The sequence below is a fragment of the Lineus longissimus genome, chromosome 8 (genome assembly GCF_910592395.1).
Source record: "Lineus longissimus chromosome 8, tnLinLong1.2, whole genome shotgun sequence".
Lineage (NCBI taxonomy): Eukaryota > Metazoa > Nemertea > Pilidiophora > Heteronemertea > Lineidae > Lineus > Lineus longissimus.
Genome location: NC_088315.1, coordinates 17507664 through 17532525, shown reverse-complemented (window position 1 = coordinate 17532525; position 24862 = coordinate 17507664). Strand labels below are relative to the sequence as shown.

Sequence of the window (24862 nt, the reverse complement as noted above, 5' to 3'; positions counted from 1 at the left end):
TTTCCGGTAACACGGTTGACTGTCCTATCGACTTTTGCCACAGCGTAGCGTCCTTTGACCAGTATCCCTCTCTGTTCTTTATTGGAGAGCGGGTACGAATCACATGAGGTGGTGTCTGGTCTCGAGCACCACGCTTGTCTATCCATTTACTCAATATGATCCAAAGCCAACTGCCATCATGAAGAATGTTCTGAGTTACAGTCCGTCTATGTTTTTCTTTGCTATCACGAACCTAGACTCTTTCACCCGTTTCCTCCATTCACTCATTACAGCTAGATTGGTAGTTGACGGCATTTCACTCGTCATGAACTTGATTTGGGTGCGTCGGCTTCCGGTGTCCGGCTACGTGTTTTTCACAAAGATGAGTAACCTCGAGCCAAGTGAAAAACCAGGAATACCAGAGCGCACAGTATTGACAATGCATCCACTGTATGCACTGAAAATGTATGGCTAGCCTCGGGTAAATCAACGAGGCCTCCTCGACCATCCGCTGCGCGGCGGATAGGGTCGAGGTTACCCAGTCGCCCCGCGCGCTCCAATTTTGATATCGGAAGCCAGTTTGTATTGTATGGCATGATGTACGGCATGTCTGTTACTAATCATTGTTTGTTGTACAGGGCCTGTGCGACCACTGCGCTATGTAGTGAAACCAGATGGTGGCAATCCACTTCGATCCAATCTACACAGGGCATCCAGCATGAAGTGTCCGCACGTCCACGGTACCATTACGATACATATTCCACCAAAAGACGGCGCTGCCCTGCGCAGCAGGCGCACGCGCCTCGGCAGCAGGAAACACAGTGGCTCCTCCTATATCCACGTCATCGAGGTAAAACAACAAAGTTGCGAATCGGTCGTCTATCTGAAGGTTTGAGTCGATGGGGTAATCAGGCTCGTTTATGCAGTCATAATGGGGAGTGTAATATCCCCCTGGGCCATAGTTAACAACCTGTAAATCCTCATTGTACGGATAATCAGGCGCAATCCTTGTCGAAGTTTTGAGGCCAGTTACTTCTCCGGCGCGTCGGTAGACGTTTTTGATGAGCGGGTCCCGACCATGCTCATGTAACCACGCCTGCCTACTGATCCTGTCGTCACTTGTATCAATGCTGTCCGCATCGGAATGAATCCCTGAGCGCTCTAGATTATTCCTTGCAAGTTCTTTGATCCTATTCATCTCGTCCTGATAGATGACATCATGGAAGATATACACATCTGGAACTAAGTTGATAAGTTCTGCCTTCGTCGGTCGATAGGGTATGGGCGACTTCTTAAAATAACAATGCAGCATCCTCTTCCGACTGTCGGGCTTTTCAAGGTCTCCTCTACACAGTGCCTTAAATTTGGTAATCAAATTCGCATCTTTTTCTTCCGTTAAAGATATTGACTGATGGGACTGTACCTTTTCTTGTAAGAAAGTTAAGTAATCCTTAGCAACATTACTCCATGGATCTAGCTCTAAGAGTCTCTCAGCTGTCCCGATGGCTGCTTTATAATCACCGAAGTCTTCATAAATTTCCGCCATCCTTCGATGAATTTTGTACAAATGAGCAGAAGTATATCGAGTTTTATTTCCTTCTTTCAATATCTGAGCAGTGTTATTTAGCCACAGTACTGCTAAGTTAGGTTCCCATTTCTCTAAAGCGACCATCGCAATGTCATAGAACTCCTCAATAGTGAGCGGGTCGGTCGACGTCCCGTTCAGAGTCCCCGTGGCAAGTTCCTCGAAGTCAAGTAGGTACGTCTCCTGTAGGCGGATGAGGCCCAACGACACCCCGACCAAGTCTTCCCTTCGTGGCCAGAGCCGATCCTCGAAAAATATCCCCATCAGTTCTGTGAAAATCTTCCTTGAGATCCTCTTGTCCTTTGCCGAGACTAAGGGAAGGGCACGCTTCACCCATTCTCTAGCACATCTTCGTATAAAGTGATAGATGTTGATAGGATGTTTTAGAAACTTTTCGACCTCTTCTGCGTCCTTAATCCGCTCGTGAACAACGCTGGTCTCATCTATGAAGGTCCGGAATTGTTTGACCCCAAGAGCGTCCTTCCCTGGGTCAACTTGCCGCAGAACACCATAGACCCTGGACACTATTTTCTTCTCATGTTGGAATGATTCTATAATGGACTGAATCGATGTGTAAGTCTCTGAGTTTGTCAAAAAAATACGGGGAAGGATCAAGCTGACGAACAGCCACCAGCAAACGGAAAGATCCATATTGGGTTTAGGAAGCCAGCGTACGTCAAACGACAGTGATGTGCATAGCAAAAACAAAGCATTGCTACAAGCTCGGTGCAGTCTGTTGCACTAGAGGTGAATCCATCGTACCTTAATTGCCGCACAAAAGTACAATCTGATGGATATACATGTACAGTGTATATAAATATATACCATGAGAAGTTCTATCTATTATTTGTCTCAACAACAGTTCAATACAAGAGTAAAATTGATTTGTAGGATGACACATCTACTCCATCAGACCCGTGGCATAGGCCTTAAGCACGGAGGCACACCTCCGTTGCAGCTTTACCGGGTGTCTCAGAAAAAAAAGGTAAAAATGTTGAATTCATGTGGAATAACATTTATCTGAAAGAAAGTGATATGTTGTTGATCATTAAACATGCTTTCATTCTCAGCCACGTAATGTGGCTTGTTAATCTTGAATTTCCCTACTTGGAACAAGCCGATTTCTGCATGTCTTTTTCAAAACCATGGTGCTCAGTCATGCATAAAAGGTTGGACGTCGCAATGGTATCAACACAAAGCTCATATCTTCTACTTTACTGTGCTGCAACGAGAGAAGTTGTAGAAAGTATCCGATGGTTTAAAAATATAACGAAGTATATCTCGTGGTACTTCGGACGCACTGCAGAGCTCAAATCTTTGCGCGAACGCACAAGTTTTTCCACGAGTTTGACAAGTGAATTGACAATGGACAAGCTGAATTTACTGGCTCATGCCAGTAATTTCGAGGATCTCTTGCGGGATCTGAGGAAATTCTGCGACGGGGGCTCCCTCAGAACTGATAGTGCTCGTGCAGCAGGTGGTGGCCCACCCTGTGGTCGAGCAATTGCGGCCACACAATGCGCCCACCACTAGCAGGTTGCTTGCACCTGATCATTACACTCATTACACCATTTATGTAAAGAATATCGGATTCTCGGTGTATTTTTGGGGTTTAGCCTGCCTTACGCAAATGTTTACAAATTCATTGGGCGCACTGCAGCACATGCAGCGCATCAGAAGTACCATGGGTTCTACGCCATCACTTTCGTGGTCACGTGCCTCTTGAATATTGTCACGTGCGTCTTGAATATATTTTCAAGGTCGAACTCTTCATTCAAGGTTGAACAAAAATATTCTAGGTTGCATTCAATATCTTAAAATGTTCATATTAGTATGTTGTGAAATAGATGTTCAAGGTTGGAAATATTATGTTCAAGGTTGAATTTTTTTCTTCAAGGTTGAACATAATTCGTTCAAGGTCGAACACATTTTGTCTTGAACAAATATATTGTACTTCTTGAATAGTAATTAATTCTACAGTCTTGAATAAATTCTGGTTTGGCTTGCCATAGTTACCTCCCCTCATACCTGCTATAATTCTGTATCTCGTGCGCCTCGATTTGTGGTGAGCCAATCAGAACGCTGCTTTCAAAATTGTGATTTTTCATGAATGAATTATTTATTTATTCTCGCCTCCAGTCTTGGCATGCTGCCAATATACACTTTCACCACAGCGTTTTTGAAATACAAATTACAAATTAGAATGTAGAAGGCTAAAGCTAGAGGTTGCTTAGATCGTGATCAAAGTGAGCTCTGGTTACAGGCCTTCTGATTGGTTAATATCGGCGGTAGCGTGCGATCTAGTGAGGAATAACAGACCCAACTAGGCAGATCTGTTTTGCGTCAAGGATTGGTGTAACGGAGTCCGGGTCGGCGGAGTGGATCCAAGACTTGAGGGTCGAGACGCATTCCAACAGACTGCCCTCTCTCGATCCGGTGTTATTTTCTTCTGATCAGGGCGTTATTTGGTGTTCTTTGAGAGGGTAAAATGGACAAAGCCGGAAGCGGTCGTACATCATGTATATTGCTTACTATATTGTGGCGCCGCCTGAGACCTGTACATCAAATACATGACAGTCCACTAACTCGTCATCACTCGCGGAAATTGCCGAAGATTGCCGATCATGGTTTGGGGGTCAAGCCAGGGTCATTGTGCAATACTTGCAGATTGCCAATTCGCATGAAATATCGAAAACTCGCCCCAGTGCCGAAATTTGAAAAATTTCAAATCAGTGTCTCTATAGTGTCAAGATTGAAAATATCGTTTATCTTTCTATCAAACTGAATTGATGTCATCCGCTAGATATCGTATAGAAATTGATTAAAACAAAGGAAATTCGCCAGATAAGCATTTGGGAATTCCTCCTATTATCTGAGGTTTATTAGGTATACCTGCCCTCCCCCCCGCCGATGGCGAATTTGGGAATGGTGTCCTGCCCCCCCCCCGCGTCGAACCAATGAAAAAGTGAAATACGGCCCTGAGATGAGCCCTCTCGTCCGTCACATCGCCGATTGAACTATTCGACCGTCGGTAGGGCATACTCCGGGACAGTCCATTGCGGTGAGGGACGACACGGCAGGTCCACTGCGTGGGGAGTGTACTCTAGCTTTGTAGGACTTCCATCCCAGTTCACACTGAATCCAATGGTATTTTACTGGCTTTAAATGTATCTAAATCAGATAAGATGCAAAAACCTTGGTGATTTGTGAGTTTGGCCGCCCCAGTCACGCGTCCAGTACAGTTTGGATAAGATGTCCGCGGAACAACATCCAAATGGGATCTACCGGCGTTGTGCGGTCCATCCTTCACTGGGAAGAGGTGACTGACCGGACCGGAGACATTAGGATTGATGTTCACCACCGGTAAGTCGGCATGAGGGACAAAGGATTCTCTTTTGCGCTTTAATCTGAGCTATTGAGGGCGAACCATATGCCAGAATTCAATCCGCCAGAATACAAGGGGGGGTGTTCTCCTTCTACACCTTGCCGCTGGGCAGCCGCGGTCGGATTCATTCAACCAGACACATCAGCCCTGTAGAGTGACTTTATAGACTGCTCAGAATTAAATGGTATCGGAAACAACCAAAAACAATTGGGGCGGTGACAGTATGACGGCTCCTATCTGATTTTACAGTAATAAAATTGTCATCAATGCGCCAGCGACGCCAGTCGTGATTCTCAAGAACCAAAGGCCGGCAAGATGGCCCCCGCGGTGGATGATGTTCGCACGGTGGAGATTCCGCTTCGCGATACTGATGAGGTATGGTGCTTTTACTCTCGCTTATTTGGTGCATAAAGATAGATAACAATATCAAGATTCTGTAAGACCTATTTCGGGTCACGTTGCTTTTCGCGATCGACAACAAACTCTCTTTGAATGTTGCGTTTTTTCGCATGTTTTGTTTTGTACATTCTCCGATTCTGTATACAGGGTGTCCCCCAAAAAGGTAGTTTGCTCCAACATATATGAGCATTTTCCATATTGCTATCATTTTCTCGAGTTCTTGTGGTTTCGCATTTCAATCCATTCTAAATTTCACACAAGACGAACTCAGTTTGTTGCAATGGTCATAACAAATCAAATGCGCACACTCGGAACAACTCAGAATTAGGCTAAGCCAACAAGTCAAATGGCAACATCGGAAAATGCCAATCCCCAATGGCAATTGCCATTGCCACTGTGACCCTTTCCAGGCAACGCATGACAGGTCAGCATCCAAACAAACGGACAAAGGTCGATGCATTGTGAGTTTAGATTCTTAAGAGTCGGATTTTCGAGGTTCTAAAGTAGAACCTCTCTAATAAGGACACCCACGGGACCGACAAGTGCTGTCCTTAATAGAGAGGTGTCCTGATGAGAGAGGTCAAAGTGAATGAAGCCAACCAATTGGGACCAAACCTAGTGTCCTTAATAGAGAGGTGTCTGGTAAGGGAGGTTCTACTGAACATGTAAATATAAATATATAAAAGGGTATGATGATTGATTCATGTTGTTGACAGTCGTTTTTTTTAAATTTTAGGTCATTGAATTGGACTTGGACCAGCTACCAGACGGGGATGAGGTGCTCAATATTCTCAAACAAGAGACAGCTCCGCTGCATATTTGGGTCTCCTTGGCCGTAAGTATTCATTGTTCATGTGGCTATGGAATTGGAAGACAGAGAAATAACGTGTTCAAATCCTTGATTCCTTGTAATACTCGGCCTCACAGTCACGCTCATCCAGGACTCAGAAGGCATGCGCAGTAGAGGCCCATGATTTGTATTGTGACAAACTCAGACCTGGGCCCAATTCATTGTTCAAAGCCTGGTTACCGGTTGACATACATGGCTGGTGAACTGGTGTGGCCTATGCAACTCCAGCTGGATGTCTGGGCCGGGTTGGTCAAAGCTCGGCCATCTCCAACTCCAAGTAGTTCCGTTAGATATAGCTACCGCTATGCCACTGCCAAGTTGGGAAAAGAGTTCCGTCACATGGGGTTCCGCCTGAGGGTAGGGGAACCCTTGTCCACAAAATTTTAGCAATGCAGCTAAAAGTACAATATTTCTTGCAAATAACGTAGAAATTTTATTGGGTCCAACAATAATCTTCGCAAAGGACTCTGGCACTCGAGGTAAAAATGTCCAAATAATTATAAGGTATGATTCATAACTGTATCTGTTGCTGTGGATGCTAAAGCTGAAATTTCTTTTTCACAGCTCGAATACTTCAGACAAGGGCTAGAAAAAGACTTTGTGAAAATTTTGGAGTCGTCCCGAACCGACGCCAGCATTAACTATGCCAACTTTGAACGCGACCAGATGCGAGCCCTGGACACCCTGGCCGCCTACTATGTCCAGGTCGCGCACAAAGAGAAGAATAAAGACAGAAAGCGTGAGCTTTTTACCCAGGCGACGCTGCTCTATACGACGGCGGACAAGATCATCATGTACGACCAGAACCATCTTCTGGGTCGGGCGTATTTCTGTCTGCTCGAGGGCGATAAGATGGACCAGGCTGACGCTCAGTTCAACTTCGTTTTGAACCAGGTAAGTTTCTCTACGCATCTGTTGTCACAGCTCGAGAACAGAATCTTCCTTTTTCTGAGTTCAGATTTTAAGTAACCATCATGTCATATCCTCAGGTCATGCAACGCGACAAAATTGGCTGTTTGCTGCAGGTCTCCGGCGGTGCCCCACAGCTTAGTCTTCAGTGACTTTGGCTCCGGCCAAAAGTCCTGTCTACTTTTCATCAGGGGATACCCCTGCAGAATGTGTCATTTGGTCACCAAGTCTGCATTTGCAGGAAGCAGTTGGATGGAGCCTGAGTGAGGTGCTGGTGCAGTGAAGACACGTGGGCTCCATCCAACTGCTTCCTCAACAGAACAGAATGAAAAAATTTGTTGCACTTGAGTATCGGTAAATGAAGGTGACAACTCCATTGATATAAAGAATTTTATATATTACATATTTGATTACATGTAAGTTCTTTTTGTCATGAGAGTTTGTCACCTCCAAAGAAAATCGAGGGATTTATGAAACCCAAGACATTTTTGAAAGCGTGGGCATAAACTTTGGTATCAAGACGTTGGCTGTGCAATTCAGTGTCAAGTCCACTCCAACCAGCCTGCCACTAATTTTCAGGCCAAGTGATCAAAATGGAATTGGTTATTGACGATTTTCTCCTGTAATTTCAATCTGCTTACACCCTATTTATCACCATTTGATCACACCGTCTTGCATTTGATTTTATTGCCAACCTGTCTTTAAATGAGATTAATATCTTGACATAAGCAGTAATATGCTTGACGTTGCGACATTTTTAGATTCAGAAGGTCTGATTTACGCATGTATAGCATATTTTCTTTTTCTTCAGGCACCAAACAACATCCCCTCTCTCCTTGGTAAAGCGTGTATCGCATTCAATAAGAAAGACTTCCGGGGTTCCCTGGCATTCTACAAGAAGGCGCTCCGCACGAACCCTAACTGTCCAGCTTCAGTCAGGCTTGGCATGGGACACTGTTTTGTCAAGTTGGGGAAGGTGGAGAAGGGCAGGTAGGTTTTTTGGTAACTGACATGATCGAGGAAAGTGAAGGTTTGATTCCACTTTGGTATTTCCGTCTCAACAAGAAAACTCCCAACTCGAACTTTTCACAGTTTGACTTGCTGCCCGGGCAGCATACCAAAAAGCACGACCTTTCCACGTGTATGGTGTGATCACCTTTCATTTTAAAAAGTAGCTCTCTCCAACAAATCTCAAACAAAATAGCGTCACTAATAGTGACAACAAACATGCATTTAGTGCACTCTGATTGGATTTTATAGCCTTCTAGGGGTTAAAAAAGTATTGAGGTCAGTTTCAATTAGCTTTTACACTGCAAATGTTGAGCGATAATAGACAAAATCACTACTAGGTTTGACTCAATGGTAGAATATTTTGACACATCTTGACTTGGCGGTATCAGCCCATTTGAAATTTGGTATGAAAGTTTGACTTGCGGCAGGTAGGCCACTGATAGGAATTTGTGAACACTGCCACTTGAGTGCATGCCTTGTGATGTTGTTCCTAGGGTGCTCTCTTTAAATCTTAAACCATTTCATGATCGTGATGAGGTGCTTTCCTCCACCTTACAGGTTTGCCTTTGAAAGAGCCCTGCAGCTTGACAACAACTGCGTCGGTGCGCTGGTTGGTCTGGCCATTCTGGAGCTGAACCTGAAGACCCAGGACTCCATCAAGAACGGCGTGCAGCTTCTCTCAAAGGCCTACACTATTGATTCGACCAACCCGATGGTACTCAATCATCTGGCTAACCATTTCTTCTACAAAAAGGTATGAAAGTGCGCGAAGTTTAAAAAAATGAGCAGACAAATTTGGATATCTTATTGTCTGTCCTGATCACCAAATGCAGGGTTCCGTTCAAACCAAAAAAGTGGCTTTTTCCGTCTGGAAGAAATCTAATTTTGGATAAAATGCTGGAGACCGAGATGTAATATCAGTTTGAAAGCTTGGTTGTTCTCCCCGATCGCCGCTGTGAGGAAGCCGCAATGTTGATGATGTGCTGTCCAAGCAAGGGCCTGGTTTAGAGGTGGCCTTCAGTCTTAGGATTGATTTGCTCGGAGAGGTGGTTGGTGTTGACTCGGAGAGGTGGGATGCCTTGACTCGGAAAGGTGATTGGCCTTGAGTCGGAAAGGTGATTTGCCTTGACTCTGAGAGGTGGGATGCCTTCACTCGGAAAGGTGGTTGGCCTCAACTCGGAGAAGTGGTCAGCATTGACCTGGAGGTGGTGAGCATTGACTCGGAGAGGTGGTTTGCCTTGACTCGGAGAGGTGGTTTGCCTTGACTCGGAGATGTGATTGGCTTTGGCTCCGAGATGTGATTGGCCTTGACTCGGAGAGGTGGTTGGCCATGACTCGGAGAAGTGGAAGATTGTTTCTGATTCCACAGACTGATTATTTCAGGTCAGAAATAACCGTTGCATTGTCTTTTGTTTCTAGGATTACCAAAAGGTCCAGCATCTCGCGCTCCACGCTTTCCACAACACAGAGAACGAGGCGATGAGGGCCGAGAGCTGCTACCAGTTGGCGCGCGCCTTCCATGTCCAGGGCGACTATGACCAGGCGTTCCAGTACTACTACCAATCGACACAGTTCGCCTCGCCGACGTTTGTTTTGCCATTTTTCGGACTCGGACAGATGTACATATACAGAGGAGACAACGAAAATGTGAGAAGTTTGGGATAAAATGTGTGACCCGTCACAGCAAAACCAGGCGCTTGTCGCACAGAAGATGAGCCTCAATGACAAGGAGAACAAAAGAGCAAAACTCAAAAGCAGGCGCATGTCGCTCTGAGTTTGGCAGGTTGAGACGGACTGTTTGTTCATTTCTCTGTTGTCTGCCTTTTGTGAAATTTGCGCACATCAATTTCTTCCATTATCTCCTGGTGTCATCTAGGCTCATCTTCTGTGCGACATGTGCCTGGTTTTGCAGTGACGGGACACATATGGTATTTCTATTAGTTCAACTTTTCAAGTTTCCATTCTTTTGAATTCTTCTTTGTTCCTGGTGTCCTAATCGTACACAATTCTCTTTCAGGCTTCTGTAGCATTTGAAAAGGTCCTGAAGGCCCAGCCTGGCAACTATGAAACAATGAAAATCCTTGGTTCCCTCTATGCCATATCTGACGACCAGACGAAGAGAGACACAGCAAAGGTACTATTACACAGTAATATCTTTATCGTCAGGATTTTGGGCATGCGTGTGTCTCCCAAATGTTGCAACTTAAAAAAAACATTTGAGGCATAAGAAAAGTAGATTTTGTTATGACTTGCCTGTTCAATGAAATGACCCTCAACTTATTGTGATGAAGCAGTGATATAACCCTCTCAAAAATTGCTCATAAGTTATTACATCTGAAAAAGTACGAAGAACAAGATAAACTGATGATTAAGTGATTACCCCAGTAATAATTTTTCCAGAAGATATATTCAGACAAGTTTCTTGGACTTATTCCTTGGACAGTCTGTGTCGGGGGACAAAGCCCAAGGAACCTGCTCTAACTTCTTCACCTCGAAGTCGGGAAATAGGTCTATTGTTCCGGACCAACACTCCTTTACAAAGTAGTGCCAGTCTCATTCGATTTGATATTATTGACAGCTAGCTCTCAAAGAACTCTTGACTCAACATCTATTGAATTGTAGTAGAACTGTGGCAAAACGTACCTGTACGTGTTTGGCCGACAGATGATTGGTTCTGTAATACGTACCTGTACGTTTTTGGCAGTAAAAGAGTAACGAGTTCCTGGAATGGAAATCCTGTTGGGTACAGTACAGTAGAACCTCTCTATTAAGGACATCCTCAGGACTGACTAGTGCTGACCTTAATAGAGAGGTGTCCTGATTAGAGACGTCAAATTGAATGGAAACAACCAATTTGGGACCAAAACTAGAGTCCTGAATAGAGAGGTGTCCGCTAAGGGAGGTTGTACTCTTTATCATTTTCAGCAACATCTAAAGAAAGTTACGGAACAGTTCCCTGACGACGTTGAGGCGTGGATAGAACTTGCTCAGATTCTTGAGCAGTCGGATCTCTCGGGAGCACTCAACGCGTACGGCACTGCTACGAAAATCCTAAAGGATACCGTTCATGCTGACGTTCCGCCCGAAATCCTGAATAATGTGGCCGCCTTGCACTTCAGGCTTGGGAACTTGGAGGAAGCAAAGGTACGTGTTATTGAGTTAAAGCGTATTTCCTATGTCAAGTACAATGCCCTTCCCGCACCTCAGTTGATATCAAAGCTTCATCAAGTCATACGCAAGTTACTGAATGAAACCCTATTGTCCACATGTTCAGCAGGCCTAATTGCACTTTAGGTTTGGGAACTTGGAGGAAGCAAAGGTAGGTGATATTGAGTTAAAGCGTATTTCCTGTGACAAGTACAATGCCCTTCCCGCACCTCAGTAGATATCAAAGCATCATCAAGTAATACGCAAGTTTCTGATTGGGACCCTATTGTTCACATGTTCAGCAGGCCTAATTGCACTTTAGGCTTGGGAACTTGGAGGAAGCAAAGGTACGTGTTATTGAGTTAAAGCGTATTTCCTATGACAAGTACAATGCTCTTCCCGCACCTCAGTAGATATCGAAGCTTCATCAAGTCATACGCAAGTTACTGACTGGAACCCTATTGTCCACATGTTCAGTAGGTCTAATCGAGCTAACTGATCTATGCCTGACTTTTGAATAGGAAATGAGACGGTTCTTTTTCACTGTCCAAGAAAATGTAAAAAGTAGGCTGAATCATTGGTATGCGAAGTCCCCTTTGATATCTTTACTCATAGATTGCCGCACTTGACTTTCCTTTTCCATGAAAAAATCATAAGTTGACGACCCAGAACCGACCAATTTTACTTACTATGATGTGATTTACAACTTTGCGGAAATACGTCCGTTTTTAATTGTTGATCACAAATGTAAAGCTCAAATTTTCCATTTTTGATTAGATTTATTATAAAATCCATGAATGTAAACCACCGTGACCGCGAAAATGTTCATGTTGTGACGTCATCAACGAAAAACGACATCGAAGCAAGCTGTCCAGGCGGGATTAAACCATCAATTTCTAGAAAATGTGCATTTTGATTCGAAAACCTTACCGATTTATGAGAAAGTGACGTAGTCATTTGTCAACAACAGCTAAAACATTATATGGTGAAATTTTACACGAGTTACCCTTTAAACCCTTCATAGTAGACTCTGGTTCTCATCGTCTCGTCACATTTCCAGAAAAATTACGAGCAATCGTTGGAGAGATCTCGTAACGAGGCGCAGCATGACGAGACCTACTACGGTGCCATCTCAGTGACGACGACGTACAACTTGGCCAGGTTGCACGAGGCACTGAATGTGTACGACAAGGCCGAGAAGTTCTACAAGAATATCTTGAGGGAGCATCCTAATTACGTGGATTGTAAGTGGCTTTCTGCTCAAAATTTTGGTGGAGGTTCAACTTGCGTTGTGAATAAAATGTCGTCATGACACTGGAGGCATCCTAAGCTTAGTAACTCGTAAGCTACTGAGCCAAAATTAAGGAAGGAAGGTTGTGTCCAAATGATGTATTTGGGAGGCCCGAGTTAAACCAAGTATTACTCCATTTTGCTCGTCCAAATGAGAAGTTGGCATTCATGAGTTGGGATAGGTGGTTCTACAATCTTAGTGGACACTGTCGCTGATAATGTCAAATTTCTGAATCTCATCCACTGCACTATTCTAACTATAGGGAAATACATTTCCAAATTCTATTTTTAAACTATGTCTAAGGTGCTACATTTCAAAATTCTATTTAAGACTATTCTAAGGTACACTTTTCATAATTCGAATTTTAGACTATTCCTAAAAAGGTGCTACGTTTCAAAATTCTATTTTAGACTATTCATACTAGGTATACATTTCATAATACGATTTTTATACTATTCCTGAAATGGTGCTACATTTCAAAATTCTATTTTAGACTGTTCCTATCAGGTGCTACATTTCATAATCCTATTTTTAGACTATTCCTGAAATGGTGCTACATTTCAAAATTCTATTTTAGACTGTTCCTAGGTACGCATTTCATAATCCTATTTTTAGACTATTCCTAAAAAGGTGCTACGTTTCAAAATTCTATTTTAGACTATTCCTGAGAAGGTGCTACATTTCAAAATTCTATTTTAGACTATTCCTACTAGGTACACATTTCATAATCCTATTTTTAGACTATCCCTAAAAAGGTGCTACATTTCATAATTCTATTTTAGACTATTCCTATTAGGTACACATTTCATAATCCTACTTTTAGACTATTCCTGAAAAGGTGCTTCATTCTATTTTCAGGTTATCTTCGGCTTGGCTGCATGGCACGAGACAGAGGCCAGATTTACGAAGCATCTGACTGGTTCAAAGAAGCCTTACGAATCAACCAGGACCACCCAGACGCTTGGTCCCTCATCGGAAACCTCCATTTGGCCAAACAGGAATGGGGGCCAGGACAGAAGAAATTCGAGCGAATTCTCCAGCGCCCGCAGACGAAGGATGACGCGTATTCGATGATCGCTTTGGGGAACGTCTGGCTGCAGACGTTGCATCAGCCAATGAGAGACAAGGAGAAGGAGAAAAGGCATCAGGATAGGGCACTGTCGATGTATAAGGGCGTGCTGAGGAATGATGGGAAGAACATCTGGGCGGCTAATGGAATTGGTGAGTATCTTGAGAGCATTTTAAATACAAAGGTTGCACATTTTTGCAGTTTTCGTTTTCGCAAATTGAGATTATTTTCCAAATCCGAGGACATAAAACGCTTGCAAAAATTTGGCAGTTTGCAATACAATACAATAGAACCTCCCTTAGCGGACACCTCTCTATTAAGGACAACCTCTCTATTAAGGACAACCTCTCTATTAAGGACAAACTCTATTAAGGACACTAGTTTCAGTCCCGAATTGGTTGTTTCCATTCAATTTGACCTCTCTAATCAGGACACCTGTCTATTAAGGACAGAACTAGTCAGTCCTAAGGGTGTCCTCATTAGAGAGGTTCCAATGTACTTCCTGCTTCATTTTGGGAGCTAACATCCTTGACAAATTTGTCACTAACACTGGCATTAACTTAACTTAGCCTTTAGTCATAAGACTTCACTGAAGCAGACAATACCAAAATAAACAACCCCAGCATTGTTTTCATATGAACAGCCGGGTCCTGAGCTCCACACTATTGAAAGTCCTGCCCAGAGTGTTGTTCAGAGATTGAATGCCTCCTCTCACTTTTAGGCTGTATCCTCGCCCACAAAGCCGCAATCAATGAAGCGCGAGATGTGTTTGCCCAGGTGCGAGAAGCGACTGCCGATTTCCCCGATGTCTGGTTGAACATCGCCCACATTTATGTTGAGCAGAGGCAGTACGTCGCGGCAGTTCAGATGGTAAGCCAGTTCTTCCTCTCCTTGGTTCTCTCTGTAGCGCCCTGCTAAGGCTATAGGAATGATTAATCCTGTTTACCATCCGAGAGATTTAAAAAGATGATGAGGCTTTTTTTCATTTTTCATTATTCATTATCGGTTTACAGTCTGATTTACTGGTCAAAACACGCGATTCAGCAAGTTCCAGTAAATGGAAATCAGGTCGGTCATCAACATGAGGCATTGAAAAAATGTCATTATTATGATGAAGAGCCTACCCTGCCAAGTTTTTATTGTGTTTTTCAATCATTTAAGGTAAAGATGAACCACTGGAAAGATTATTTAAATAAAAAGATGATGGCAACAATAAAATAAATAGATTTTAAAAAAAATAATGAAAATATTTCATGTTCGCTCAGAACCCATGCGGGAGGTGGACGGTAAACAGGATTAATAATTCCCATGGCCTAACAAGCGGTGACATTAAAGTGATACAATGATGTGATTTACAACTTTGCGGAAATACGTCCGTTTTTAATTGTTGATCATAAATGTAAAGCTCAAATTTTCAATTTTTGATTAGATTTATTATAAAATCGCTGAATGTAAACCACCGCGACCGCGAAAATTTTCATGTTGTGACGTCGTCAACAAAAACGTCGTGGGCGTAGCGCGATTTCAACGGCATCGAAGCGAGCCGTCCGGGCGGGATTAAACCATCAATTTCTAGAAAATGTGCATTTCGATTCGAAAACCTTACCGATTTATGAGAAAGTGACATAGTCATTTGTCAAAAACAGCTAAAACATTAAATGGTGAAATTTGACACAAGTTACCCTTTAAACCTTATACTTCTTCTTATTCAGCGTTCGGTCTTGGAGGTCATTTTCTCCAGGGAGTATTCCAGAGTTACTTCAATTAAAGATCTCTAAAGATGACTGTAATTCAGTATCAAGCTGAGTTGGAATCGGGAAATCCTTCTCAACCTCACTATCATTGTCTTCTTGTTTCAGTATGAGAATTGCCTGAAGAAATTCTTCAACTACCACAACACAGATGTTCTGATGTACCTGGCGCGGGCCTACTTCAAAGCTGGCAAGCTGAGGGAGTGTAAACAGACACTAGAAAAGGTGGGTATTTTTCATCATCATCATCATCATCATCATCGTCATCATCATCATCATCAGCATCATCATCGTCATCGTCATCATCATCATCATCATTATCATCATCATCGTCATCATCATCATCATCATCATCATCATCATCATCATCATCATCATCATCATCATCATCATCATCATCATCATTTCTGGCATCGTAAACCTTATTTGCCCGGAGGTATGGTGTCAACTAAATACACGTATAGGCTTTTGTCGACCTGTGTCAGATCTTCTACTTGCCCTGGCATAGACGCTCTGGTTCAAGGAACCATAGCTTTTAGTCTCATCCGACACACCCTCAGATCTATTCATAGTAATCATACATTGTCATGGGCAGAGCCAGGAATGTTAGTTCTTTGAAAGCAACGCTGGTTCATCCCGACAAGCAATCAATCCCGACAAGCAATCAATCCCGACAAGCAATCAATCCCGTCAAGCAATCAATCCCGACAAGCAATCAATCCCGACAAGCAATCAATCCCGACAAGCAATCAATCCCGACAAGCAATCAATCCCGGCAAGCAATCAATCCCGGCAAGCAATCAATCCCGACTAGCAATCAATCCCGACAAGCAATCAATCCCGACAAGCAATCAATCCCGACAAGCAATTTTCAGGATCAAACCCGGTCCCAATTCCGGTGATAGCATAGACTATGAGGCTCCTCATATTGTTATTTTAGTGACTGACATGAAAAAAGAACAACTAAATTTTATTGAATGGTTGTCAGTTGCTGTCGTTTTGGCAGTTTGACGGAACGTCGTGAGTTTGAATACATAGGTTTTTAGTAGAAATTTGACAGGCCGAATTCAAACTGTACCAGTCACTTTCATGTCTGGCAGTAATGGTGTCTTTTATCAGCCAAGTGTCGACTAAATTAAAGAAGTTGTCGAGTGCAGTAACGGCCCAAGAGCTGGCTCAGTCATCGAATACCTTCATCGCTTTTCAAATTTTTGAACGTTTTTTCCCCAGGCGCGCCACTGTTCGCCAGGTGACACCATGCTCATGTACAACATTGCCTTGGTGATGCAAAAGCTTGCCATGTCCACACTGAAAGATGAGAAGAGTAACCTGAAGATGGTGTTGAGCGCTGTAACGGACCTGGAGCTGGCTCACCGCTACTTTACGTATCTCGGCCATCACGGTGACCGCATGAAGTTTGATCTTCAACAGGCTACAACTGAGGCCAGGTGAGGAAATGATTCTTAAAGTCTTTAAGTCGTCTCAAATGAGTGTTTTTGTTATACGTTGTGCACATACATTGAGCATTGTACAGTGGAACCTCCCTTAGCGGACACCCCTGTATGAAGGACACTAGTTTTGATCCCGAATTGGTTGTTTCCATTCAATTTGACCCATTTAATTAGGACACCTCTCTATTAAGGACACTAGTTTTGATCCCGAATTGGTTGTTTCCATTCTTCTTCTTCTTCTTCAGCGTTCAACCTGCCTAAGTAAAAGTTTCCATTCAATTTGACTTCTTTAATCAGGACACCTCTCTATTAAGGACACTAGTTTTTTAGACACGACTGTAACTCGGGCCAGGCCCAAGAGAGTTAGACTCTGTGTATACTTGGCATGTGCTTCAAGGAGGAAGATCTGGTGTTTACCCAAGCGTGGCGCTGGTTATCAAACATGCTACTTGTGTCCACGGTGAGATTGACAACAAATTTTTAAATATCTTCCTCCGAATGTCATCTTTCCAGGCAGTGTTCTGACTTGCTGAGCCAGGCTCAGTACCACGTCTCGCGGGCGCGTAAGATTGACGAGGAGGAGCGCGCCATGCGCAAGCGACAAGAGGAAGAGAGGGATGCCATCAAACATAAACAGCTACAAAAGCAGGTAAGGATTCATTAGAAAATTTCGACTCTATTCCTGAAGAAATCGACTAGAGCTCTCGTCCAAATCGGTAATTGAAGATGTCATTGGCGCCAGAACTATTTCTTTTGAACTTGATTTGAACAACTTTTAAAAAAGGCTATTTGAACGTTAAGTTAACATCAGTTACTAACATTCTTCTCAAATCGCTGAGCTATAATATTGATAATGAAATAAAAACGCATATTTATAAAGCGCCATTCCAGAGCCTGATCAAGGCACTACCCTACCAAAGTGACTCAGAAACAACCAGGTCTTACACCCATTTTTGATAATGTCAGTGTTGGGAGAGAGTTTCACATGATTATCAGTCTGATAGCTGGAGAAAAGTGGGAACAAATATCAAGATGTAACATCATTTTGATTTGAGGAGAACTATTTTGGCCTGTTCACTTTACCACCTGTGCGACCTTATCACATTTAAAATCCTCATGTGACAACGGGGACAGATTTTTTCTCATTGGTGACGACAAATGGCATAAGAGGGCCTACATCCCCAAATCTCATTCCCGGGTACCCCTACATCATCATGTACCCTAGGCATTCTTGATTGTATCAAAGTTTTGCCGAAATCAAATCTGCTCTTGTTACCCCTTTGGAGCCCGAGTTTCCACAGAAATACTATCCCATGTTGCTTACATCACACTTGACGCCAAAATACTCGCAGAACTCAAATTTTCACCCTGGAAAACCTCATTATGAAAATCATGCTCAGCTACCACAGTACGTAACCAAAGATGTCATTCGGAATACCTCAGTTGCACAAAGCTGTAGTAACTGTTGTAAGTGAAGGGTTGCCGAGTGAGTTTCGGCAACTTTAGTCGAGATCGGGCAAACGGAGAAGTTTTTCTTTGGCGACAAAAGTCGAGATCGAGCTTCAAATGGTTAATTTCCTGACCTGTTCTATTTTTAGCTCGATAAGTTTTTCTTTGGCGACAAAAGTCGAGATCAAGCTTCAAAGGGTTAATTTCCTAACCTGTTCTATTTTTAGCTCGATATACAAAAGCGACGAGAGGAGACAGAGAAGAAGCAATCGGAGCAGCGTGCGAAGATTGTCGAGAGGACGAAGCATTTGAGAGTGGAGGAGGTGATTGAGGACAAACCTCGCAAGGGTGGAAGGGTATGTGTCTGCTCTTTTGATCCGAATCCTGATCAAACTGTTTAGTAAAAGTAAAGTTTGTTTCATTCCGTTCAGAGCCCCTTTACTTGAATAAAAAAACATTCGTATAGCTCTAAAACGCCTTTTGGAACGGTAGGAATTTATTTTTATCAAGATTTTGTCTCATAATCCTCAGTTAAGCAAATCAGTTTTTGAGGGCCCATAGCTCGAAAATCATCATGTCCTCAAATGGACTCATTTTGTGGTGTTGGGTCACACTTTTAGGCAAGTGAGGGCTGATCAATTCAAAGGACAAGTTTTTCTCAAGAAAACGATTTCAGAATTTTGCCGTAGCTCATTTTTAGCATCCCTGAAATAAGAAAGATGATTTTCAGGGAAAGTTACAACCTGACAGAAAAAGTTCCCTAAGAATGTTCTAAAATGAAATTTTTGTGTCATCCGTCGTTCCAGAAATCAAAACGCGACGATGGCGTCATCGAAACTGACGACGAAGATGACATGCCAAAGATGGAGATGGACGAGGATGGTAATCCCATGCCAAAACAGAAGAAAAAGAGGAAGAGGAAGTAAGGAAACTAATCCATGTTTAATCTGAAGCATTTTTATTCTTCTTCTCCATTCGTTCCCAACTTGGAGGTGTTATTTTCCAGATGGCATTCCTCCTCCAAGGTGGAAGGCCTTAAGTGCCACTACGGTTAGGTGCCAATTTGGTTTATTGGCCTAGTGACGCTGTTTTTGGTCAGCACTGATGTTAACGTCTGCTGGGCAAAGAGATGGACCCAAAAAGTTTTGCGACTCTTCTCTGTGTTTCAGCAAAAATATCAGAAAGGGCAGGGCAGAAAAAGGTACTGTCGGAGTGCAGGGCCCTGCTATAAATTGAAATGCATTAGCCATTGATGTAAATAGGCAAGGCATTGAGAAAAATAAAGAAAGGGCTGGGTGCTATTTGAGTGGAAATGCATATTGAGAATAGGCCAGCTGCTTGCCCAGCTGAAATTCTGAAGTTTTTTCCAAGACTTTCCATCCGGCAAGCGCAGCTATCTCGAGCAACTACCCTAAGTCAGACCTCGGATGAGTGATGCGGTTGTGCGAGACTCGTGTCGATTTTGTCCTTTGATAAACTTTGGGGTGCACGCTGTTTATTCCCATTTATGCTGCTTCTGGGGTCAAATTTTTACGCGCCCATCCGGGCCTTGGCGGACACTTATGAATCTGGCTTGGTAACAAGATGGTTAAAAGTTAAAAAGTATGCCGCTTTCAATGTAAAAGTGTAAACATTTCTAAGTATATTTCACTTCCGCTTCAGGGGAAGGGACGACGAAGGAACTGGAAAGCGCGAGCGTAAGCCTCGCCAACCAAGGAAACCAAAAGAGGGCGTTAAGTCTCGCAAGAGGAGGAATCAAATCGAACAGGAAGGTGACGACGGCTTATCGGCAAAACAGCGCAGGAAGGTCGTCTCCAAGGCGATCATCTCGTCGAGTGAGGGTTCGGATTCGGAGAGCGAGAGGTTAAAGATAGATGGGGATGACGAGTGAGTAATGTTTATTTTTATCGTCTGTTCTTGTTATTTTTGTGTATGTGGTGTGGGAAGCAGGTAGACTGTATTCTGCCACTTGATAGTTTATTTGCACTTGATGGAGCAGAATGGTGCTGGTGTGCATACTTCCTGCGGACGCACTTGAAGAGGACTCTTTTCTGGAAAGTTTACACCATATAAATGACAATTTTATTATTATTATTATGAATAGAGACGCTTACACCAGGCAGAGGAAGCCACTGCTGGCCACAACAAATAATCAGCCACAGCAAAGAAAAGACCGCATGGTAGCACACCACATGTTCTTTTGTTCGTTGTGCCTATATTTAGGTTTGTTTTGGCCAGCAGTTGCTCCCTCCGCCTGGTGTAAAAGGGTCTATAGACATGATAGACAATAGCTTGGTTCATGGTGTTCAGGTAGACTGTGCAGCAGGTAGACTGTCTTCTGCCATTTGATAGTTCATTTGTACTTGATGGAGCAGAATGGTGCTGGTGTGCATACTTCTTGTGGGACATGAATAAAGGCCCTTACACTAGGTAGAGGAAGCCACTGAAGGCCACAAAAAATAAGCAGCAAACAAAAGACCGCATGGTCGCACACCACATGATCTTTTGCTTGTTGTGCCTGTATTTAGGTTTGTTAGGGCCAGCAGTGACTTTCTCCGCCTGTGTAAAAGGGTCTAGAGACATGATAGACTATAGCTTGGTTCAAGATGTTCAGAAATCTTGAAAAACGCTCTCATTTTTACAAGGCTCTTGGATTTTCATCAAACCTACCTCAAATCGATCGTACCGCCGTGTTTTTGTGATGCAGACATTTTCTTAGGCCTCTTCCAGGCCTGCTCAGTAAAGTTGGAGAGCCTGACTTGAAGTTGAATATGCAAGATTTAGATAAGATTCTAGGCAAGCTGGGGAATTGATTCTCCAGGTTGAGCTAGGAAGGGTTAACTATCGTTGATAAACGCATCAAGCCTTCGGGACTAACTTAAAAAAAGATGGTTTCCCCACCTCTCGATCCTATCAATCTCCGTCACTAATGCGGACCTGACGTCTCTGTCAAGCACCACCGCCTACTTAATCTGCATATCATTGGATGCATTCAGCGAAACATATCGTTAACCTTTGGGATTTCTGAAGGTGGCTCTCATGTACATGAGTGAAAACATTCACATCTAACAAGAACCTGCTAGATAAATGTGACCCACTCTGGCAAAAGGAGGCAGAAATTGCCATCCGTGCTTTTGAGTTTCAGAATATTTCTGGCCCTGGAAATTTGATTTAGTGGCCGTTTTGATTACTTTTTCTTTTTGTCCTTTTGCAGGGGTGATGATACCGGACCAGTAGGAAAGAGGCGGCGCATCCTCTCATCTGGAAGTGAGAGTGACTCTGATACTGGTGGTCGTGGCGGCGCGTCAGGGTCCGCTTCCGAGGGTGAAAGGTCGGATAGATCCAGATCTAGGTCCAGGTCCAGGTCGGGCTCGCGCTCCCCATCTCCAGCTGGGTCAAGGGCATCATCAAGGCCAAGGTCACGATCTAGGTCCAGGTCTAACTCCCGATCAAGGTCAAGATCCAGGTCAAGGTCACCATCAGGTTCAAGGTCAGTTTAAAATGAATACAATTGCATGTCTTTTGAGGTCCTCTCCCCCTGCCAGAAGCCTATCATCTCCATCATTTAAGGTTCCCTTTCCCTGCCAGAAGTCTCATGTGCATGTCATTTCATGTCTCCTTTTCCCGTCTTAAGTCTCATGTCTCTGTCACTTCAGGTCTCCTTTCCTTGCCAAAAGTCTCATGTCTCTAATATTTCAGGTGTCCCTCCCCTGCCAGAAGTCTCTCATCTCTTGTCATTTCAGGTGTCCCTTCCCTGCCAAAAGTCTCATGTCTCTGTCATTTCAGGTCTCCCTCCCCTGCCAAAAGTCTCTCATCTCTTGTCATTTCAGGTTTCCTTCCCTGCCAAAAGTCTCATGTCTCTGTCACTTCAGGTCTCCCTCCCCTTCCAAAAGTCTCTCATCTCTGTCATTTCAGGTCTCCCTCCCCTGCCAAAAGTCTCTCATCTCTGTCATTTCAGGTCCCCTTCCCCTGCCAAAAGTCCCTCATCTCTGTCATTTCAGGTCTCCCTTCCCTGCCAAAAGTCTCTCATCTCTGTCATTTCAGGTCTCCCTCCCCTGCCAAAAGTCTCATGTCTCTGTCTTTTCAGGTCTCCCTCCCCTGCCAGAAGTGGCTCAGCAAGTCCGGCTCGTTCTGCGAGTCCTGCACGTTCGGCATCGCATTCAGAACGAGGCTCTAACGCAGGATCTGACAGAGAAGCCGGCTCAGCAAGTGAGAGAGGCTCGCCGCCCCCGTCGGACAATGAGAGTGACTAGAATCGAGGATGTGCATTTAGAAACTGGACGTGGACATTGTATTGAACTGTAGCCCAAGAATGTTTGTCCGGCAGTTCTTTCCTGACACTTCGTGCCGCAAATTCTGCTGTTGTTGAGTGATATCAAACTATAAACCCAGATCTTTAACTGTGGATGTGTTCGTAATCAGGTCAGGTCATGTAAAGCCCAGAACTATTCATACCTCTGCATGCCGAATTCCCAGTGCTGGTGATTGGCCATTCTGCTTCTTCTCACACCACTGCTAAACACTTTGCTGCCTTTTTCTTCGCAAGATCCTGCCATTATAATGAGGCAGCAACAACGAGTCAATGAGAATTGTCATAGTGGTTCAATTACTCCTATTTGTCATTCACATAAATTATTGGCAATATTCCTCCAATGACTCGGCAATATTTGAACCAAAATGGCTGCCTGTCAACAACCCTTAAGTATTTGACCTGACAGAAAGCAAACTTGCCCTTCGTGCCCTATTAGATTGTTTTTGTTGGTCTCTGATTCTGCAATTACAAGGCAAAAGGTATGTCTTCAGTGCCTTTTACTCTTCAAAGACCTTTGTTTTTATTGTATTTCACGCATTGACTGTTAATCAGTGTTTTTCATCAAATTTTCGTCGTTTGCGCGTAGCCCAGTCCAATTCTTGTACAGCAGAGATTACACAGACGTATGGGCTCCGAAACTATCTATTCTTATTCTCCAAGAATGCATGTGCGCTGTACCGGCCAGATACCGGTGATACAGCATAGTTAGTGTTTTCTGTGCAGGGCATCGCGGGGAACATAAAACCCCAGATTTCCCCAGGATGTGCATGTGACAAACTGGCATATTGTGATTTGCGTGGGTCACTTGCTTCCTAAACGGACTAAACGTTCGGAGCAGACATCAGACGTTCAATCATATTTCCCACCACTGCATGATCTTCCGCTCATCCACAGCCTCTTAAACCCCCGCCGAGTGTCTTGTGTTACAAATTGTTACGGAACATTGCCTTATCACCTCAATCTTGACACTAGAGGTGCTCAAATAATAATATTGACAAAATATCAATATCGATAGCTCTTTGAATGTTTGAGATTTTATCCTACTCTCAATTGAGATTTCACTCGTGTCTTGTGTTTATTTGACCTATTTGGTACCAGCAGCAGTATATTACAATTTGCATAAATCCCAACCCTTTGACATTTAATGGCAGTTTAATAGCAGATGGGGTGTGGGGATTCACTCTAGATCTAGCCTGACCATGTGGGTTGAGGCTAGATCAAGAGTGAGTTTATTGGCACCTCCTTGATTCACTCTTGATCTAGCCTCACCACGCGGGGTTGAGACTAGATCAAGAGTGAGTCAAGGAGGTGGCTAGATCAACAGTGAGTCAATGACTCACTCTTGATCTAGCCTCACCCATCCAACTCGGCTGACTTGACAGACAGATTCCGCCTTTACCGCCCCATGACACAATCGGCTGTCTTCACAAAAATCCCAACCCTTTGACATTTAATGGCAGTTTAATAGCAGATGGGGTGTGGGGATTCACTCTAGATCTGGCCTGACCATGTGGGTTGAGGCGAGATCAAGAGTGAGTTTATTGGCACCTCCTTGATTCACTCTTGATCTAGCCTCACCACGCGGGGTTGAGACTAGATCAAGAGTGAGTCAAGGAGGTGGCTAGATCAACAGTGAGTCAATGACTCACTCTTGATCTAGCCTCACCCATCCAACTCGGCTGACTTGACAGACAGATTCCGCCTTTACCGCCCCATAACACAATCGGCCGTCTTCACAAAAATGCCGTCCACACAACTCGCTCTGCGCTTGAAAATAATCACCAACGAGGGTTTAATTGTGTGTTTTTTGGTTGAAGCGAGAAAACAAGATGGCGTGGACTCAAACACCTAGACAGCTCCCGTGTTACACTCGATTAACACCGGTGTTACACATTACACCGTGACCTTACACCAGGTGTCACCCTGGTGTTGCCGAAGTGTTACACGGGTGTCCAACCCGAGCTCGGTGTAGGGAGTTGAGGTAGGCCTCCTACACCAATACTACACTAACACCAACACCTAACACTTTCCCAACACCAAGACTTGACCTGACCCAGTGGATCAGTCCATGTTTTCATTGGATATCATGGTCATAGGGGCTTCAAGCCATCTTTTCACCCCTATATGGTAATAAGCATGGCCCAATTCCATTGTGCTTTACTGGAAGAGGAGCGGATCGGAACAAAACGGATGTTTTGCAAAATGTATTATGTCACATGAATCATCTTGATATGTAGAACATGTAGAATAGAATAACAAAGTAAACAATGCAGT

The 24862-nt window shown here is 43.8% G+C and overlaps 1 protein-coding gene and 1 pseudogene across 1 annotated transcript; one reads left to right on the top strand and one right to left on the bottom strand.

Moving 5' to 3' along the window:
* Positions 1–595: 595 nt before the first annotated feature.
* Positions 596–2215, bottom strand: LOC135492996 (prolyl 4-hydroxylase subunit alpha-2-like; annotated as a pseudogene).
* Positions 2216–5262: 3047 nt separating this feature from the next.
* LOC135491992 (RNA polymerase-associated protein CTR9 homolog) lies at positions 5263–24860 on the top strand. Its single transcript, XM_064778022.1, has 19 exons — positions 5263–5324; positions 6085–6183; positions 6763–7092; positions 7919–8097; positions 8677–8872; positions 9538–9765; positions 10136–10252; positions 11044–11262; positions 12326–12509; positions 13415–13777; positions 14347–14495; positions 15485–15601; positions 16607–16824; positions 17341–17476; positions 18504–18632; positions 19083–19198; positions 19939–20163; positions 21491–21766; positions 22364–24860. Exons 1-19 carry the CDS (start codon positions 5265–5267, stop codon positions 22527–22529), a joined length of 3507 nt encoding a protein of 1168 aa, XP_064634092.1. The 5' UTR covers positions 5263–5264; the 3' UTR covers positions 22530–24860.
* Positions 24861–24862: the final 2 nt, after the last annotated feature.

Coding starts and splice junctions, on each gene's coding strand:
- LOC135491992 (XM_064778022.1), top strand. CDS start 5,265: ATGGCCCCCGCGGTGGATGATGTTCGCACGGTGGAGATTCCGCTTCGC. Junction 8,873..9,537: donor ACCATTTCTTCTACAAAAAG/GTATGAAAGTGC, acceptor TTTTGTTTCTAG/GATTACCAAAAGGTCCAGCA. Junction 17,477..18,503: donor ATAAACAGCTACAAAAGCAG/GTAAGGATTCAT, acceptor TTCTATTTTTAG/CTCGATATACAAAAGCGACG.